General features: G+C 47.4%; 2 protein-coding genes across 15 annotated transcripts in view; one reads left to right on the forward strand and one right to left on the reverse strand.

Moving 5' to 3' along the window:
• RAB37 (RAB37, member RAS oncogene family) overlaps positions 1 to 21056 on the reverse strand; it is a 70598-nt gene that overhangs the window by 16776 nt on the left and 32766 nt on the right. The gene's annotated exons all lie outside the window — the stretch shown is intronic.
• CD300LF (CD300 molecule like family member f) overlaps positions 1 to 21056 on the forward strand; it is a 42381-nt gene that overhangs the window by 12716 nt on the left and 8609 nt on the right. For 8 of the 9 annotated variants that reach the window (XM_032241803.1, XM_032241804.1, XM_032241797.1 and 5 more), the window contains exons 2-4: positions 10212 to 10271; positions 13670 to 13856; positions 20243 to 20581. In XM_032241803.1, the coding sequence (XP_032097694.1) occupies positions 13817 to 13856; positions 20243 to 20581 (379 nt within the window). In that variant the 5' untranslated portion in view covers positions 10212 to 10271; positions 13670 to 13816. Of the gene's footprint in view, positions 1 to 10211; positions 10272 to 11676; positions 11996 to 13669; positions 13857 to 20242; positions 20582 to 21056 lie in introns of those variants that run through there. The other variant, XM_032241798.1, reaches the window with a different exon arrangement.

The raw sequence follows: 21056 nt of genomic DNA on the forward strand, positions 1-21056 counted from the left end.
ATGCACTTTTGCTCTATCATCCAGGCTGGAATGCAATGGCTTGATCTCAGCTCACTGCAACCTCCGCCTCCCAGGTTAAGCGATTCTCCTGCCTCAGCCTCCTGAGTAGCTGGGATTATAGGTGCACACCACCACACTTGGCTAATTTTTGTATTTTTAGTAGAGATGGGGTTTCACCATGTTGGTCAGGTTGGTCTCGAACTCCTGATCTTGTGATCTGCCCACCTTGGCCTTCCAAAGTGCTGGGATTACAGGTGTGAGCCACCGTGCCTGGCTTAATTCCTTTCTAACTCTCCTCTTTGGAAGACCAGGACTAACACGATGTCCATAGATTTCCTGCATGGGAGAATCCCAAATAAACAGTCTATAGAAGAAAACAAAATCAGATGGCTGGTATGTGTCTTTCACACTTGGCCTTAGAGCAAGGAGCAGACAACTTTTCAAAGAAAAGCAGATCCTGGGAAAGAGGGGGAAGGCATCTTCCTCTGGGAGGTCTGAACTGGGAGGAAGTAGGGGCAATAATTAGCTTGGAAGTTCAGGCGAAAGGTTTGAAAGAAAATCATAAACAGCTGAGAAGAATGCTACATGCACCCAGAGGCTGGTACCCTCAATGAATGGATGAATGAATGGGTGAGTGGATAAATGCCTTAGTTTCTTTTCTTTTCTTTTTTTTTTTTTTTGAGATGGAATCTCACTCTGTCGCCCAGGCTGGAGTGCAGTGGTGCTATCTCGGCTCACTGCAAACTCCACCTCCCAGGTTCAAGCAATTCTTCTGCCTCAGCCTCCTGAGTAGCTGGGACTGCAGACACCCACCACGACACCAAGCTAATTTTGTATTTTTAGTAGAGATGGAGTTTCACCATATTGGCCAGGCTGGTCTCGAACTCCTGACCTTGTGATCTGCCTGCCTCAGCCTCCCTAAGTGCTGGGATTACAAGTGTGAGCTACCACGCCCAGCCAATGCCTTAGTTTCAAAGTGGACAGTGGACTCTTCCCAAAGACAAGAATTAAAGGCTGTTTAAAAGGACTAGGAGATGCAGACTTTAGCTGGACTTGTAAAAACATAAAGACATAAAAACAACAAAACCATAAAAGCATAGAGATTGACTGGCCTCCTTGGGTCAGGCCCAGTGACTGTTAAACTCTGACAATGGCATGGAAGGGAATCCGTATCAGTGTCTGCTGACCATGAGGTTGTCCATGGTGTTGACTTTGGATGTCCCCTGACTGTGCCCCCACCCACCCCCTGAACCTCTCCAGCTTTTATTTCCTCCTGGGTTAGAGAACTCATCTGTTTGTTATTTGCAGTGGTTTTAATAATTGACATCTAGAATCTACCTTCCTCAGGCTTTAAGAAGTGCTTTCTAGAGAAAATATTGCAAAATGCGAGGGGTAGTCCATTCACGTTCCCCTCATTCACATCCTAAAGAACATGACAGATTCTAATTCTTTTCGCTTTCATCTTTTCCCTTTCCAGGGTGACGAGTTTCCATCAGTTTTCATCATAGGAAACAGTCCTGTCTTCTTGGGACCTTTTCTGGCTCAGTGGGGTGCAGGGGTGCACACAGGGTTCGGCGTTTCAGATTCAGCTGAGCCTTGGCTTGGGGCGGGGCAGGATGATCCTCTCACATTGGTCACGGTCTTTTTTATCAGCTTCAGAAATCTATTGACAATGGCTGGGAATGGTGGTTCATGCCTGTAATTCCTGCAATTTGGGAGGCCAAGACGGGCAGATCACCTGAGGTTGGGAGTTCAGGCCAGCCTGGCCAACATGGTGAAACGCCATCTCTATTAAAAATACGAAAATTAGCCGGGTGTGGTGGTGGGCACCTGTAATCCTAGCTACTCGGGAGGCTGAGGCAGGAGAATCACTTGAACCCAGGAGGCGGAGGTTGCGATGAGCCAATATCGTGCCACAGCACTCCAGCCTGGGTAACAGAGCGAAACTCTGTCTCCAAAATAAAAAAAAAGAAAGAAAGAAATCCATTGGCAATGACTCTAAGAGCTTTTTACCTAGGCCATCATGGATTGCTCAGCACTGATCTATTTACAAGCATTGTTGAATTATCTCTTCCTAAGCCTAGGACCTCGCTTAGGCCTGCTCCTCCTCTGCTTGTGCCCCTCTCCATGAAGCAATGTGTCCACAAGGCCAAAGGCTCCTGTTCCTTCTGTAGACTGACTGCACTTTGCCCCAAGGTCGCTGTTACCGTTGCGCCCCTAGGTCTGTGGTGTGGCCAAGGGGTGAATGTTGGCAGGGCTGTGGACAGAGTGATGTGGAGCCTCAGGCATTCTTCTGAGAGCCTTTGGAATTGGGGTGTGCAAGGGTGGGAGGAGAAGGAGAGGAGCTTGTGGGCGGGGGGCTGGAGACAGGAGGTTGGCTGTCCCCAGGCTGCTACATTTTAGGGTGGAACTTCTGAGAATCCCACATGCTAACCTGGCTTCCAGGTTGGTAAGACGGTGTTTTGTTCAGGAGGGAAGATGAGACACACTTGATTTGATAGCTTTTTGAGCTTGCTTTAGAATGTTAAGATATTAAGACACATGGTATGTGGGTTTCCATTTGAGGCCCTGGCCTCCACATGTTAGGGATGGAGCTGCCTAAATTCATTATTTCAGATATGTGAAAGGAAAGTATCTCAGGTCCCTAAAATCAATAAGGAGAACTCAAGATGGAAATTGCTTAGGACAAACCTGCCTCCCATTCTTTTCAAAGTCACCCCTTTGCTCACTGAGATAGATGTGTAACTTCTTTTTTTTTTTTTTTTTTTTTTTTGAGACGGAGTCTTGCTCTGTTGCCAGGCTGGAGTGTAGTGGTGCAATCTTGGCTTACTGCCACCTCTGTCTCCCCGGTTCAAGCGATTCCCCTGCCTCAGCCTCCTGAGTAGCTAGGACTAGAGGCTCATGCTACCATGCCTGGCTAATTTTTTTCATTTTAGTAGAGACGGGGTTTCACCATGTCCAGGATGGTCTCGATCTCCTGACCTTGTGATCTACCTGCCTCGGCCTCCCAAAGTGCTAGGATTACAGGCATGAGCCATGACGCCCGGCCGATAGAGAAATATCTGATTACCTCCTTTGGAAAGGCTCATCAGAAATTCAAAAGAATGCTCCTCCCTGCTTCTAGTCTTCTGCCTTTGCTTTGAGTTGTCCTGCCTTTCCAGAACGAACTAATGTACTCGATGTCTCCTATCTCCCTCAAATGTATAAAGCCTAGCAGTGCCCTGACCTCCTTGGGTGCACATTGTCAGGATTTCCTGAGGCTGTGTCATGGGCACATCCTCAACCCTGGCAAAATAAACCTTCTAAATTAACTGAGACTTGTCTCAGATTTTTTGGTTTCACAGATACATAGTGGAGCTTCTCTCGCCACTCAACAGCTGCTGAAAATTCCTTAAGTTTCTCCAGATTCGTTCCCAATTTCACTTCTTGGAGAAGCTGAATGCCAACTTTGGGCCCAGATTTTTCACCATGGCTTCCCTCTTTGTGCTTCTCTTACCATTTATGGAAATGTTAATTAATTGTGTTTCAGACAGAAACCTCTGGGTCAACTTTGCCATTATTTGGACAAGCATCTTTGTTCTCTCCGCTTGAGTCATTTTTTTAATGTCTGTATTTGTGCCTCATTCACTTCCAATGGAGAAAGGTGGTTTCAAACAAACCCACAAGTACCAGAAGACAGTTCAAGGGAGTGCCTGAGAAAACATACAAAGAATAGTGGTGTGTGTGTGTGTGTGTGTGTGTGTTTGTGTGTGTGTAGGGGTGGAGTGGGTTGGAACAAATCTTCCACCCCAGAGTGAGGTTACTGCGTGTGAGCATGGTGTTTGGTTATAGGTTTGCTGATAGTCAAGACAAAGTGGAAAGCCGGGTGGGGTGTATGGTACTTGTCTGATGTTGCATGCCTGAGTCCTTTCCATTGGGTATTTTCTCCTGGTATACACTGCTATAAGGAATTTGTTAAGCGGATCTTACTGCAAGGGGCTCTGAATAACAAAATGGGCAATTGCAATTTTGAGGAAGATGCAAAGCTTTTTCCTTTTTTTTTTTTTTCTTTTTTTTGAGACAGAGTCTCGCTCTGTTGCCCAGGCTGGAGCGCAATGGTGTGATCTTTACTCACTGCAACCTCCACCTCCCGGGTTCAAGTGATTCTTCTGCCTCAGCCTCCTGAGTAGTTGGGATTACAGGCACCCACCACCACGCCCGGCTAATTTTTGTATATTTAGTAGAGACAGGGTTTTGCCATGTTGGTCAGGCTGGTCTTGAATTCCTGACCTTGTGATCCGCCCTCCTCAGCCTCCCAAAGTGCTGGGATTACAGGCGTAAGCCACTGCACCCATCCTGCAAAGCTTTTTCTAAAGCTGTTGTATTGACCATTGATAAAAGCAGGACATAACATAAATCATACTTTATCTGGCCTCTTGATGGGAGCTGGGCGAATGCTGTCTCCGTACACTATTGCTGCTTTTCTGTGACTTTATTATTCAGGGACGGCTTTTAGAAAGCCTGACGAATGGGGTGGTGACTATGGCTCCTAAAGTGCATCTGAGTGACCTTCTTAACAAGACAGGAAACTCAGGTGCCGTAAAGAAAAAGATCGATAGGTTTGCTGCAATAAAAATATTTTGGTTGACAGACGATTCCAGAAATGAAGTCGAATGAGAAACGGTAAAGGGAAGATATTTTCAAGATATATGACAGAGGGTAATATCCCTCATAATAAGGAGAGCTCTCAGAAGAAAACTTCAATAGAAAAGAGAACAAAGGATGTGAATAGGTCGATATATTTTTTGTGTACATATAGTTAGTTTTATGTGTCAGCTTGGCTGGGCTATAGTACTACTTATTCAGCTCAGCACTAATCTGGATGTTGCTGTGAAGATACTTTGTTGATGTGGTTAACATCTTCAAGCAGAGGACGTTAAGTCTTCAGTAATCTGGGTGGGTGTCCCCTGATTAATTGAAAGATTTTTTTGTGTGTTTTTTTTAAATTGCATTTTAGGTTTTGGGGTACAAATCACACTGCCATGTGTGTACCTATGCAACAATCATGCATGTTCTTCACATAATTGAAAGATTTTAAGAGTAAAACTGAGGTTTCCCTCGGGAAGCAGAAATTCTGCCTTGTGTTTGTAGTATCAACTTTTACCTGAGAATTTGCAACTTTTAGGGCATCCCTACAGATTTTGGACTTGCCAGCCCCCACAGTCACGCAAGCCAATTTCTTGGACAAATCTCTCTCTCTCTCTCTCTCTCTCTCTATCCTACTGTTTCTGTTTCTCTAGAGAATTCTAATGAAGACAATGACAATATAATGTATAGTGGCTTGATAAAAGTTTGGTAATTGTCAGTATTGGCTTAGATTTGGGAAAACAGGCACTCATACGTACACTATTGGTGGGAGTATACATTGAGCAACCATTTTGGAGAGCAAGTGACAAGGTTTCAAGTGCAAAGTCCTTTGACTCAGTAACTCTATGGCTTTCCTTGCAAAAGCAAACCAAGAGGGCCAGATGTGATGGCTCATACCTGTAATCCCAGCACTTCAGGAGGCCGAGGCAGATGATCTGAGGTTGGGAGTTTGAGACCAGCCTGGCCAACATAGGGAAACCTTATCTCTACTAAAAATACAATTAGCAAGGCGTGGTGACGTGCATCTGTAATCCCAGCTACTTGGGAGGCTGAGGCAGGAGAGTGGCTTGAACCTGGGAGGCAGAGGTTGCAGTGAGCCAAGATCTTGCCACTGTACTCCGGACTGGGCAACAGAGCAAGACTCCGTTTCAAAAAAAAAAAAAAAAAAAGAAAAAAAAAAAGAAAACTAAGATATGTGAATAAGGATGCTCACTGTAGTGTTTGCAGGAACAAATAATTCAGCAGTAGGGGCTTGTGGAGTAAACGCCAGAATATCCATACAACGTAGCATTGTGAAAACAGTAAAAGAATGAGGAAGATCTGTATGTACTGTTGATGCAAACAGTGGGCAGGGAAATACTGGGTATAAGAGGGTGAGGTCCCTGGCGAGGGCTTCACCCTCAAGCCTGCATCTGCAGCCCTAAATGAGAATATGCATTCCTGTTTTCCTGCCTGAACGTTGCGTTTTCCAAAACCATCCTGGACCACCATGCTTCCCAACCCTGTACCCATAAAAAGCCCAAGCTCCACCAGCAGGGGAGCAGAGCAATGTGGCTAAGAAGGAGAGAAGAGACAAGCAGCTGAACATTGAGAGGAGAGGAAGCAACTGAGCCTCGGAGACTACGGATAGACATGGCTTAACTTTAGATGACATGACTTCAGAGAGGAGCCCGGTTATCTCAGGCCAGGCTTCTGAAAAAGATCATCTTCTTCCCGCACCATCCCCTTTCCAGCTCCCCTTCCACTGAGAACCACTTCCACTGCTTAAGAAAATCTCTGCATTCACCAACCTTCAAGTCTGTGTAACCTGATTCTTCCCAGATGCTGGACAAGAACCTGGATACCAAGAGAGCAGGGCGTAAAAGGCTGTCACCCTGACTCTCCACTGAGCTGGTTAACACTTAACTCTGTACCAAGAGGGCAGGGTAAAAAGGCTGTCACTGTGGTTCTCTACTGAGCTGTTTAATGCTTAGCCATCTGTAGAAGGCAACTGCTAAAAGAGCAGTAATTTTGCTTTTTTTTGAGACAGAGGCTCACTCTGTTGCACAGGCTGGGGTGCAATGGCGAGATCTCGGCTCACTGCAACCTCCACCTCCCAGGTTCAAGCGATTCTTCTGCCTCAGCCTCCCAAGTAGCTGGGATTACAGGCACCCGCCACCATACCCAGCTAATTTTTTGTATTTTTAGTAAAGACAGGGTTTCACCATGTTGGCCAGGATGGTCTTAAACTCCTGACCTCAGGTGATCCACCCACCTCGGCCTCCCAAAGTGCTGAGATTACAGGTGTGAGCCACCACACCCAGCTGGTTTTTTTTTTTTTTTTTTTTTTTTTTTTTTTTTCTTAGTGGAGATGGGGTTTTGCCATATTGGCCAGGCTGGTCTTGAACTTCTGACCTCAGGTGATCCACAGCCTCCCAAAATGCTGGAATTATAGGTGTGAGCCATTGTGCCTGGCCTAAAAGAACATTAACCGTAACCCACTCCTGGATGCTGCCGCGGGGCCAGAGCCCAAAAGTGCTTGTCCTGGCCCCAGCACCCACTTGCCTGTGTGCTCCCTCCCATGAGGGGTTGAGCCCAGGGGATCTGAGCAAGTAAAGTTCGTCTCTGTTGGTGCCAAAGTGGCCGACTGGAGCCAGAGCTGGTGCACTCCAGTTCCTACCCACAAAAGGGTCAAGGGAACTCTCCCGTTTCACTCTTTGGGGGAAAGTACATTATTAAGCAAGAGAAGCAAGGGGTAGAGTGAGGTATATAGTATGATGGATAGTGTATATGTTACTTAGGTTTATGTGCTACAGTATGATAAACTTTTCTCAGGGAGGCACAGAGGCCAACAGGATTGCCTTTGAGGTTCTGGGTGGGGATGATAGGTGGGAAATGGAGAGAAGACTTTCATTTTTTATTTTATCTTTTTCTATGTTTTTTAAAAAATTATTTAAATCATTTGCTTGGTGAGGTACAGTGGCTCATGCTTGTAATCCCAGTGCTTGAGGGGGCCAAAGGCAGGAGGATCACTTAAGCCCAGGAGTTTGAGGCCAGCCTGAGAACATAGGGAGACCCTCTCTCCACAATAAATAAAATAATAAGCTGGGTGTGGTGGTGCAATCTTGGCTCACTGTAACCTCTGCCTTCTAGGCTCAAGCGATTCTTCTGCCTCAGCTTCCCAAGTATCTGGGATTACAGGCATGTACCACTATGCCTGGCTAATTTTTGTATTTTTAGTAGAGATGGGATTTTACCATGTTTGCCAGGCTGGTCTTGAACTCCTGGCCTCAAGTGATCTGCCTCCCAAAGTGCTAGGATCACAGGCGTGAGCCACCACGCCTGGCCCACACTTGTTATTTTCAATCACAAGTTGCAAATACCTATCTAGGTCCAAGGCCTGCTATGATCTGAGCAGCATCAGAGGGTGTCACCAGTGATGGTGGGGGCTGGCACAGGATAGGCAGGAGAGGCCATCGTGAAGAGCTTCGAGGGACAGCTGGAAGGGAGTGGAAGCCACCTGGCAGTCACTGCTGTGCAGAGTGGTGGGTGAGACAGCTGCCCTGGGTTGGGTCTAGGCTTTGTGGGGTTTTGTTTTTGCTTTCTATTGCCACAATGTTGCTACCCAAAGCCTGGCAGCGCACAGGATTGTGGGTCAGCAGTTTAGTCTGGGTTGCCATTCTGGTCTCAGGTGGGCCCCGTTGTGGGTCTGGGGTCCGTTGGCCATGGGCTGGGCAGCTTGGCTGTGCCTTGTGTCTCTGGCTTCTTTCCAGCAGGCTAGCCTGGGTGTGCTCCCCTGGCAGAAGTGGAGGTATGTGTGTGAGAGAGAGAGAGAGAGAGAGAGAGAGAGAGAGAGAGAGAGAGAGAGAGAGGAAACGCAGGAGGCCTCGCAGCTGGGGTTTGAACGGTTTGGATGAGCACATCATCACTTCTGCTGCATTTTCTTGAGCAAAGCAGGTCATAAGTCAGGCCCAGACTCAAGGGGGGATTGGGTAATAGACTCATCTCTGAAGCGAGAAGAACTGTGAAGTCGGCCAGGCACAGTGGCTCATGCCTGTAATCCCAACACTTTGGGAGGCCAGGGCAGTGGATTGCGAGGTCAGGAGTTCAAGACCAGGCTGGCCAACATGGTAAAATCCCGTCCCTACTAAAAATGAAAAATTAGCTGGGCATGGTGGCATGCACCTGTAGTCCTAGCTACCTGTGAGGTTGAGGCAGGAGAATCACTAGAACCCAGGAGGCAGAGGTTGCAGTGAGCGAAGATCACGCCATGACACTCCAGCCTGGGTGACAGAGTGAGACTCTGTCTCAAAAAAAAAAAAAAAAAGGTTGTGTATGCAGAAAGGCACCCTGCATTCACCCACCATAGCCTGAAACTTATGCAATTCTGGGGCCCCTTGTGAAGAAAAAGGATGCCCAAATTAGAAATACAAAATGGGTGTAAGGTCTTGAATGGAGGCGGATCAAGTTGGGGGTGCAGATACCTAACCTCCATCTGCTTCCTGGCAATCCCTACAAGTCCCGCTGAGTGGAGCCGAGAAGAGGAGCCCCGCTCAGCCACAGTCATTCCAGTGGTAGAGCCGAGGGTGAAGCCCCTCAGTCATGCCCCTCTTGCCCTCTGGCCCTGTGTTCTCAGCCACTTTCTGCCTGGGTCCCTATGAAGTCTGGCTGAAGCTGTTCCAATTTCTTCTCCTTTTTTTTTTTTTTTTTTTTGAGATGGAATTTTGCTCTTATTGCCCAGGCTGGAGTGCAGTGGTGTGATCCCAGTTCCCTGCAATCTCTGCCTCCTGGGTTCAAGCGATTCTCCTGCCTCAGCCTCCTGAGTAGCTGGGGTTACAGGCACCCACCACCACACCTGGCAAATTTTTGTATTTTTAGTAGAGACAGGGTTTCACCATGTGGGAAGTAGAGAAGTTCCTTTTTAAAGTTTTTTTCTTGTTAAATAATAAAGTATAAATGTGCTAATAACTCTGTGTTAAGCCCTATCCTATGTAGCTGTTAGACGTGCCATGCTTGCAGGCACGTAGTACATCCTACGTCCTGGTACTTTAACCAAGATATCTGTGCTGGATGTGCTCGCAGGCATGTCCCAGCTCCCTATTGCTTTTGCCTGTTTAGAAGAGTTTTAAGTTGTTAGTCAATCGGGTTTTAGTTTAGATTGTGAGGTCTGGATCCAGCCAGTGGAGATCAGACACAGCAGTAAAGACGGCTACAAATACGTAAGCGATGAATTTGTGTGTTTTCCTTTGTTCACTGCACTCTCGTAGCGCAATGGCTAGCTGGAGTGCCCTTCCTGCAGTCCAGGAAGTAAAACTTGTGTTGCTAAAAGATCCTTTGTCTCAGTGCTAATTTTTCTTTGCGGCACTGAGCATCTATTTCCAACAGCCACGTTGGCCAGGCTGGTCTCGAACTCCTGACCTCAGATGATCCACCAGCATCAGCCTCCCAAAGTGCTGAGATTATAGGCATGGGCCTCCTGTTGCTTCTCTACCGAGAGGCTTAATTCCCTGGTTTTTTTTTTTTTTAGTTCTATCTGGTTCAGACATTTGGTTTTTCTAATTCTCAAGTGGGCCTTACAACAAACTTCTTGTAAACTTCTGTTGCAGAGTGGGAGAGACCCAACGGAACTGGCCCTGGCAACACGGGAGCTCCTCTACCTGGACAGGGTGGGTTCTGGAAAGATCGTCTACAGTTTTCAAGTCCAAAGTGATCAAGAGAAATTGCGTCAGCACATCACTGTCTTTGTAACCAGGAGAACCCAATGAATGCATCAGGACACACAAGTACACACATGTAACACAGCATTCAAATGTACACATGCCCACGCAACACACATTTACACACATGCGCAATAAGCACATGTATACACACAACTCAGCCTCACAAACATGAGCATCCATAACACGTGTGCATACATGTATGTACATACACAACCATTCCCATACACACATGCAAATACACATACATACATACATACATACATAGGTGCTTTAGGGCAGGGAGAATCTCAGATGGCCTGTGTAATCCCTTCTTTCACATATGGGGACAGAGAAACCTGGGGAGATAACTGGCTTGCGTATAGGTCAATGGCCAAACCAGGATTTTGGACTCAAATGAATTTTTGAGGACACAGAAGCCGATTCTCCTGTATTCCCCATAGGCACTTGGTCAGAAGAGGAACAGCTACTCAGAAGCACTTGGAGAACTCTCTGATCTTTTTTTTTTTTTTCTTTTTTTGAGACGGAATCTTTCTCAGTTACCCAGGCTGGAGGAGTGCAGTGCTGTGATCTCTGCTCACTGTAACCTCTGCCTCCTGGGTTCATACAATTCACTTGTCTCAGCCTCTTCAGTAGCTGGAGTTACAGGCATCCACCATCACGCCAGCCTCGTTTTTTGTGTTTTTCAGTAGTGATGGGGTTTTACCATGTTGGCCAGGCTGGTCTTGAACTTCTGACCTCAGGTGATCCACCTGCCTCCGCCTCCCAAAGAGTTGGGATTACGGGCCTAAGCCACCGCGCCCGGCCTGAATTCTCTGTTCTTGATTCAAAGGGGAATCCTCCTTATGGAGGCCAGGTCTGGGAGAGGCCAGGATCAGAGGGGCTGGCCACAGGCAGTTCTAACAGACAGTGCTGCTCCCTGCTCCCTTCTTGTTGCTCATGCCCAGGAGAGGAAAGCTTACCCCACGACCCGCGACGCTTCTGTCCCTTGTTTTTCAGGGCTGCCCCCATTCAACTTAATTCCTGGTCCTTTCTCCTGGAAGCCAATGGCTTCCCTACTGCAGAGGTAGGATTTCTCTCTCTGCATCTGCATGGTGCCCCGGGGAGAGGCGCTATTGACATGCAGCGGGGACCAAAGGGCTGGCTGAACCCTCACCCCAGATTCTTGACCTACTTTGTGGTCTGCAGACATGCAAAGTGAGAGGCCATCTCTGGCCACGTCCTGGAAAAGCCACGGCTTGTCAGCTGCTGTGGTTCTCTGTGCAAATAAGTCTCCTGCACACCCACTCATCGCTGATTAGGGTGTGAGGGAGTTGTGTCCCTCTTTGAGACTCACTCCCTTCTCAAGATCTCACAGGGTGTATGTGACACATGGCAAAAGTGGCTCCAGGTACAAGAGGTGAGAAAGACCTAATCCTTTTATATCCTCCATCCTCACCCCAGGGACTTGCTGGCATCTCGATGGGAGAGGAGAGATGGGAGACGGGCACGGTTGTCAGAAGAAGAAGAGTCAGGGCAAAACTGGTCCTTCCTTCCTTTTTCCTTCCTTCAACAAATGGTTATAAGGTGGGAGGTGGGAGTGGTGAGGGGGTAATAGTCCCCAGCAATGAACTGGTTTCCTCAGGTAGAAGCCCCTGGTACAATGGACAAGTTTCTGGAAGATTCCAGCAGGTGTAGGTATCCCTGGCCCCTCACCTGGTGGGTTGGGCACAGCAGTAGGAGCTTCCTGCTTGTTCTCAGGACAAAGCAACTCTTGTCCATTGGATCAGTAGTTTTCTGCTTGCATCTCCCTTCTCTCTGAGCCTCTTTCTTTGTGGTCTGTCTCCTTCCTTCCTTCCTTCCTTCCTTCCTTCCTTCCTTCCTTCCTTCTTTCTTTCTTTCCTTTCTTCTTTCTTTCTCTCTTTCTTTCTTTCCCTCCCTTCCTTCCTTCCTCCCTCCCTCTTTCTTTCTCTTTCTTTCTTTCTTTTCTTTCTCTTTCTTTCTTTTTTTAAGAGACAGAGTCTGCTCTGTTGCCCAGGATGGAGTACAGAGGCCAGTGGCTCAATCATAGCTCACTGCAGCCTGACCTCCTGAGCTCAAGTGGTCCTTAAGCCTTAGCCTCCCAGGTTGCTGGGACCACAGGCGTGCATTACTATGCCCAGCTAATTATTTTTATTATGATTTTTGAGACGGAGTGTTGCTCTGTTGCCTAGGCTAGAGTGCAGTGATGCGATTTTGGCTCAATGCAACCTCTGCCTCCCAGGTTCAAGTGATTCTCCTGTTTCAGTCTCCTGAGTCACTGGGATTACAGGTGCCCATTACCATGCCCAGCTAATTTTTATATTTTTTACTAGAGATGGGGTTTCACTATGTTGGTCAGGCTGGTCTCTAACTCCTGACCTCAAGTGATTTGTTTACCTTGGCCTCCCAAAGTGCTGGGATTACAGGCATGAGCCACCACACTCGGACTTTTTTTTGGAGATGAAGCCTTGCCACATTGCCCAGGCTGGTCTTCCTGGCCTCAAGTGATCTTCCCGCCTCAACCTCCCAAAGTGCTGAGATTACAGATGTGAGCCACTATACCTGGCTCTGTAGTCTGGGGTTAAATACCCAGTCAGTTTCCTCACACCTGCATTCCAACCTTTGGTCCAGAATCTCTCCTCTGGCTTTCTGACTTTGGTCCCAAGTGCCCCTCAGTCCTCTTGAACTCCTGGCCTTCTGGGCTCATAAGAATATGGCTATACCTGAAGGTCAAGGTTTAGGGTGTTGTATCCACCAGCTGTGGCTTTCCAGGACCCCTTTGGTGGAGCCGAGTGTTTCTGCCCCCAGCTGACCCACCAGGGGTGGAGGATTGAGTAAGGACTGGCCAGACCCAGTGGGTCTATGTCTGCAGGTTTCCACATGACAGAGAAGGAGCTACCAAGTTCTCTTTTCAGAGAACCCATGGTGGTTGTGGACAGAGAGGTATTTCTCAAAAGCTTATGATCACTATGACCCCTTGCGTTGCCAACTGCCTTGATATTTCACCCTTTTCACCTCCTTCCTCTTTTTTTTTTTTTTTTTTTTTTGACAGAGTCTTGCTCTGTTGCCCAGGCTGGAGTGCAGTGGTGCAATCTTGGCTCACTGCAACCTCTGCCTCCCAGGTTCAAGCGATCCTCCTGCTTCAGCCTCCCAAGTAGCTGGCACTACAGGCACACGCCATCATGCCCAGCTAATTTTTGTATTTTTAGCAGAGACGGGGTTTCACCATATTGCCGAGGGTGGTCTTGAACTCCCTACTTCATGATCCGTCCACCTCGGCCTCCCAGTGTGCTGGGATTATAGGCCTGAGCCACCGCGGCTTACCAGCCACTTTCTTCCTCTTTTAGTCTCATTCACGCATGGGAAGTGACTGAAGGAGGAAGTTCAAGGGCGAGAGTGAGTGCCAGCAGAAGGCTGGGTGATGGGTTGGAGTCTGTAGTTCATTCCTGCTGCCAGGCTTCACCGAGGGCAACGGGGACCCTTTTGAAGAGAAGATGTCCCTGCTGACGCTCTTCTCCCTCTTCTGGCTCTCAGGTGAGTGGGCCTGGGTAGATCTTCTTGGGAGAAGCTTAGCCAGCAGGAGGAATTGGCTGACAGAGGGAAGAAAGAACCTGGCCAGAAGGTGTCCGTTATGGTGTGAACCTTGTGCGTTTCATCCACGTACACACTCACCCAGTGTTTCTGTGGCCAAGGCAGGGATACAGGGCATGGCTTCATCATGAAGCCAGTGAAGGCAGAATTCCTGACCCCCAGAGGCTGATCATGTGAAATGGACAGATAGTAGGCCCCGCTGGCCAGGGAAAAGCAGAGGAGGAACCCAGACTGCTCAGGAGAGCGGGCAAAGGCCTGATCCTGGACTGGGTGGTCTGTCACCTGCGTGGATGTGTTGAGCAAGGGCAGGTGTCAGGGAAGAAGTGAGGCTGGAGAGGCTCTGAAAGGAGGAAAGAGGGAGTTAGTGGGCAGAGAGGGAGTGGTGGTTCCAGGCATCTGGGGCAGAAGGAAATAGTAGAAGTTGCTGAGAGACTGGAAAGGTCAAGAGGAGATAAACTCAGCAGAGGCGTAGAGGAAAGGAGGGACAGAGACGTGGGCATAGCCAGAGGGCGGGAGACACCTTAAGTTGGTGCATATAATTTTGAGTAAAAATGAAAGGAGGCTAGGCAAAGAGGCTCATGCCTGTAATCCCAGCACTTTGGGAGGCCGAAGTGGGCAGACTGCTTGAGCTCAGGGATTCAAGACCAGCTTGGGTAACATGGCAAAACTCTGTCTCTACCAAAAATACAAAAATTAGCCGGGCATGGCAGCATGTATCTATGGTGCCAGCTACCTGGGAGGCTGAGGCCTGAAGATCACTTGAGCCCAGGAATCGGAGGCTGCGGTGAGCTGTAATCACACCACTGCACTCTAGCCTGGGTGACAGAGCAAGATCCTGTCTCTTAAAAAAAAGAAAGAAAACAAAAGAAAACAACAACAACACAAAATGTAAAGAAGTGCTAAGTACTGTGAGGAAACCAGAACAAGATGATATGTTACAGTGGGACTCAGGTGGTGGGGGTGCTTTAGGTCAGGTGGGCTGAACAACCCCCCTGAAGAGGGTCCCAGATGTCTGCCTGAGCCAGGACCTGGGAAAAATAAGTTGGAGAAGGATCAGACACAGGATTGGGACCAGCCTTCCAGGCACAGGGAACAGCAAATACGAGGGCTCCGGTGTGGAAATGAGCTTGGCCTGGGCACCTCTGAGGAACAGGGAGGTCAGCACGGTCACAGGCTTCAGAAGAGCCTGGTGGGGAGATCGGAAGGGGGGATATTGTTATCTTTTGGGAGGAAAGGTCTTGCGGAGGGAAGTGATGTGTCTAGAACTGCGAGGCTGGTAAGGGTAGAGCAGGGAGAGGCTCATGAACACTTGGCCCTGAATTTCAGCATGGAAATAGAGAAGGCAGACTTTGGGTGAGATGTTAGGAAATGCTTTGGCACAGTGAGACCAGGACAGGTGCGGCTGCTTTTTCTCTGACATCTGGAAATGGGATAATTTGGTGGCGAGCAGATGTGAGAGTCGTGTTGGGGGTAGGTGTGGTCTGGGACCTGTCTGAAGTGGGCAGAGCTGCCAGCAGGCACAGCTTGGGCAGCGACACGGAGCCCGGAGAGCACTGTGAGCCTTTTGCCAGCTTTTGCCAGCCTCTTTCGCGGAACTTCCACCCACAAGCAGCAACGATGCCTGCACCGCTTCCCCCTTCTAAATAATTCATTGTTTTAAAATACTCAAGAAAAAAAAATACCCATCAGGAAGTTCGTTTTCTGTGAGAAAGCAAGGTGCCTTTTTTTTTTCGTTGGGGTCTCAATCTATTGCCTAGGCTGGAGTGCGGTGGCATGATCATAGCTCACTGCAGCCTCAACTCCTGGACTCAAGTGATCCTCCTGCCTTGACCTCCTGAGTTGCTGGGATTAAAAGCATGAGCCACCGTGCCTGGCAAGAAGGAGATTTTTTTTTTATTTTTGAGATGGAGTTTCGCACTTGCCCAGGCTGGAGTGCAACAGCGCAATATCAGCTCACTGCAACCTCCACCTCCTGGAGTCAAGCGATTCTCCTGCCTCAGCCTCCCAAGTAGCTGGGATTGCAGGTGTGGTGCGCTATTTTTATATTTTTATTTTTTGGAGACAGAGTCTCACCCTGTGATCCAGGCTGGAGTGCATGCACATGGCACGATCTCTGCTCACTGCAACCTTTGCCTCCCGGGCTCAAGCGATTCTCCTGCCTCAGCCTCCCGAGTAGCTGGGATTACAGGTGCGTGCCATCATGCCCAGATGCTTTTGTATTTTTAGTAGAGATGAGGTTTTGCCATGTTTCCCATGCTGGTTTCAAACTCCTGAGCTCAGGCAATCTGCCTGCCTTGGCCTCCCAAAGTGCTGGGATTACAGGCGTGAGACACTGCACCTGGCCGCGCTGGGCTTTTTTCCTACAAGTCTTTATTGTTTCTGTTAAAGTTATTCCTAGGAATTTAATATGCTTTTACTGCTAATGTAAATGAGCACTTTTCCACTTTATTTTCCAACTGTTTATTACCAGTTGATTGATTTTTACATATTTATTGTTTGTTTAGCCACTCTATTAAATTCAATTATGAATTAAAATATTTTTTCATTTAAAATTAAAAAATTTTCTCTAACTTATCATTTCCCTTTTGATAATTATAAATTTATAATTTTCCTACATTGATTAGAACTTCCAGAGTCATGTTATATACATTGTCAATTCATGTTTTGTTAATGATTCAGTAAGAAAGTCTATAGTATTTCACTGTTAAGAATAACTTGGCTGGTGGTGCATGGTGGCTTACTCCTGTAATCCCAGCATTTTGTGAGGCTGAGGTGGGCAGATCGCTTGAGCCCAGAAGTTTGAGACCAGCCTGGACAACAAAGTGAGACCTTTTCTCTGCAAAAAAATAATTAGTCAGGTATGATGGTGCATACCTGTGGACCTGTGGTCCCAGCTACATGAGAGGCTACCGCAAGAGGATCGCTTGAGCCCAGGAGGCTGAGGCTGCAGTGAGCCATGTTCGTACGGAAAGCCAGAAGTCTCACTGCACTCCAGCTTGAGTGACAAAGTGAGACTCCACCTCAAAAAAAAAAAAAAAAGAATAATTTGGCTCTTTGTTTATGATTTTCCTAAGTCTTTTTAATTGTGGAAAATAACACATACAAAAAGGTGCATAAAACATCAATGTCCACATTAACAAATTATTACGAAGTACATATGAATGTCTCGCATGAAGTGTGGTGCTTGTTGAGGTTTTTGATGACAATCTATCTGATAAAGGCAGTTCTCTTAGTTTGCTAAGAGTTTTTTGAAAAAACGTGAATGAATGTTGATTCCTATCAGGTACTTATCTCTGCATCTACTGAGATGATCACATGATTTTTCTCCTTGACTCTGTTAATATGCCATATTACCCTTATCAACTTTCTTTCCTTGTTTTTTTTTTTTTTTTTTTTTTTTTTTTTTTTTGAGATGGAGTCTTGCTCTATCACCAGGCTGGAGTGCAGTGGTGCGATCTCAGCTCACTGCAACCTCCATCTCCAAGGTTCAAGCGATTCTTCTGCTTCAGCCTCCCGAGTAGCTGGGACTACAGATGCGTGCTACCATGCCCGGGTAATTTTTTGTATTTTTAATAGAGACGGGTTTCCTCTGCTATGTTGAGAGATGTTGACCAGGATGGTCTCAATCTCTTGACATCGTGATCTGCCTGCCTCGGCCTCCTGAAGTACTGGGATTACAAGCATGAGCCACCACGCCCAGGCTTCTTATTGACTTTCTAATGTTAAAACCACGTTGGATGCTTGGCATAAACCCAACTTGATGATAATGTTTTATCCTTTTTATGTATCACCAGATTTCGTATGGTGGCTTTTGCATTTATGTTAATGAGTGTTTTTTTTTTTTTTTTTTTTTTTTGAGATGGAGTCTTGCACTATTGCCTGAGCTGGAGTGCAATGGCTTGATCTCACCTCACTGCAACCTCCGCCTCCAGGGTTCAAGTGATTCTCCTGCCTCAGCCTCCCGAGTAGCTGGGATTACAGGCGTCTACCACCATGCTCGGCTAATTTTTTTTTTTTTTAGTAGAGAATGGGGTTTCACTATGTCGGCCAGGCTGGTCTCAAACTCCTGACCTTGTGATCCGCCTGCCTTGATCTCCCAAAGCGCTGGGATTACAGGTGTGAGCTACTGCGACTGGCCAATGAGAGATATTTGCCTACAGCACTTTCTTGCTCTGCCCTTGTCAGGTTTTGGCATAGAACATGCTAACCTTGTGAAATGGATTTGGGATTTCATCTTTTTTTCTATGCTCTGAAAATTATATATAAAATAGACATTATTTCTTCCTTACATGTTTGGTAAATATTCCCATTGAAGCTGTATAGGTCTGAAGTTTTATTCTGGGAGATTTTTTGTTTTTTTTGAGATAGAGTCTTGGTCTGTCACAAGGGTGGAGTGCAGTGATGCAATCTCGGCTCACCGCAGGCTTCACCTCCCAGGTTCAAGTAGTTGTCCTGCCTCAGCCTCCTGAGTAGCTGGGATTACAGGCACACTCCATCACACCCAGCTAATTTTTGTATTTTTAGTAGAGATGGGGTTTCACCATGTTGGACAGGATGGTCTCGATCTCCTGACCTCACGATCTGCCTGCCTCTGCCTTCCAAAGTGATGAGATTACAGGCAGGAGCCACTGTGCCTGGCCTTGGGGGAAGTTTTAAACAAGAGATTTGATTTATTTAAATACAGCGGCTATGGGATTATTCAGATTTTCTATTTCCTTTGTGCTGATTTTAGCATATTGTATTTTTTTTTTCTTTTCTTTCTTTCTTTTTTTTTTTTTTTTTCAGATAGAGTCTTATTCTGTCACTCAGGTTGGAGTGCAGTGGTACAATCTTAGCTCACTGCAACCTCTGCCTCCTGGGTTCAAGAGATTCTCCTGCCTCAGCCTCCCTAGTAGCTGGGACTAAAGGTGCATGCCAGCATGCTAGGCTAATTTTTGTATTTTTAGTAGAGATGAAGTTTCACTATGTTGGCCATGCTGGTCTTGAGCTCCTGACTTCAGGTGATCCGCCCACCTCGGCCTCCCAAAGTGCTGGGATTACAGGCCTGAGCCACCATGCCTGGCCCCCACTCAGTAGTTTTTCAATGCTTGCTCCCCTCCCTCCTCTGTTTTGGCATACCCAGTGTCTGTTGTTCCCATCGTTATGTCTATGAGTAACCAATGGTTAGCTCCCACTTACAAGCAAGAATGTGGTATTTGGTTTTCTGTTTCTATGTTAATTCACTTAGGATAATGGCCTCCAGCTGTATCCATGTTGCTATAAAGGACACGATTTTGAAGAAAAACATATATTTTAAGAAAATGCAGGCCAGGTGTGGTGGCTCACGCCTGTAATCCCAGCACTTTGTGAGGCTGAAGCGGGTGGATCGCTTGAGCCCAGGAGTTTGAGACCAGGCTGGGCAACATGGCAAAATCCTCTTTCAATTAAAAATATAAAAATTAGCCAGGAAGGGGCCTATGCCTGTTAGTCCCAGCTACTTGGGAGGCTGAAGTAGGAGGATCGATTAAGCCTGGGAGGTGAAGGCTTCAGTGAGCCATGATTGCGCCACTGCACTCCAGCCTGGGTGACAGAGTGAGAACGTGTCTCAAAAAAAAGAAAGATAATACTTGCCTTTCTACAAGGTGATAGTAATCAGGACCCTGTAGGATTGGCATAAGGGTGGTTAAGTACATCAATAGAACAGAATAGGAAATCCATACATTTGCTATTTGACAAAGGGGTCAAAGCAATTCAATGAAGAAAGTGGAATCTGTGTCATATGGATCCCATAGCACATGGAGACCAGTTGCCTTTGCTGTTTTGGTCAACTTCAAAGGCACTCACCCAGGGTGGTTTATTCCAGAACCACTAGAAATCATTAGGACCACCAGGACAGCCTCTCCACAGACAGCTGATGTGGCTGCCTCAGCTCGACCTCCTGAGGGTCATCAGTGCTAAGTCAAGGTAAGACCCTGTGGAAATGGGTCTCCTGGTATTTCCTCCCCACCAGGCTGGTCTAACACAAAGATGGCTGCAAAAGGACATTCCTTGAAATCTGCAGATTACCTTGGCCGTAGGGTGGAGAGAGGGTGAACTGCAGGAAGCTATGATTGCTCAGTGCCAATATTTTTATTTCTTTTGGGATCTGTTTTTGTGCACGTCAGTGATTTTCCTGATGGCTTTGACCCAGTGGAAAACTGAAGGACAAAAATTTTGTATGTGGAAGGTATATTTCTTCCTTGACTGTTATTTAAGTTGTGAGACTTGGATTTGGGAGCTATTCCCTAAACAGGAGGCGTGGCCCTGCCCTTGGGGTGGGAGGTGATGGCACACGGATTTGTGTTTTCCAGGCTACTCCATTGCCACTGAAATCACTGGTCCAACCACGGTGAACGGCCTGGAGCGGGGCTCGTTGACCTTGCGGTGTGCTTACGGCTCACAATGGGAGACCTACTTGAAGTGGTGGTGTCGAGGAGCTGTTTGGAGTAGCTGTCAGATCCTTGTTAAAACCACTGGATCAGAGCAGGAGGTGAAGAGGGACCGGTTGTCCATCAGGGATGATCAGAAAAACCACACATTCACCGTGACTATGAAGGATCTCAGAAGAGATGATGCTGACACGTACTGGTGTGGGATTGAGAGAACTGGAACTGACCTTGGAGTCAAAGTTCAAGTGACCATTGACCCAGGTAAGAGGGAGTGTATGCTTGGATTTGTCTCTCAGGGCCTGCTCTGACCTGGTCTCTGAGGTCCTACCCAAGTGACTTCATTGTCACTGAGTGATCTGCCCACTTGAGTCCTGAGTCTCATAGAACCCCGACTGACCACTTATGATTGGGAGGGTCAGGGCCTCTCATCAATGCCCCTATGGCTCCCAGGGCTCCCTCCACACTGGGATTAAGCCTTACTAGGCACACTATTTCTCCTCTGCAAAGCTCAGTGCCTGAGGACAAGGTGACGGTCCCAGTCTCAGCCCATGGGCCAAGGGGATGCCCTCCATGGTATGCAGAGACCCCAATCCTTGCCATTGCTTTCTGGAGACCTCTGTGCCCAGGTGTGTTCTGTTGTTGGTGGAGTTCTGGGCTAGGGCTTCATAGCTGCTGTTCCCACCTCCCATTCCATACCCGACCTGGGAGAAAGAGAGGCTTAGCATAGTCGGGGTGC

This window comes from Sapajus apella, unplaced genomic scaffold (assembly GCF_009761245.1).
Source record: "Sapajus apella isolate SASKATOON/1434 unplaced genomic scaffold, GSC_monkey_1.0 scaffold48, whole genome shotgun sequence".
NCBI classification, from domain to species: domain Eukaryota; kingdom Metazoa; phylum Chordata; class Mammalia; order Primates; family Cebidae; genus Sapajus; species Sapajus apella.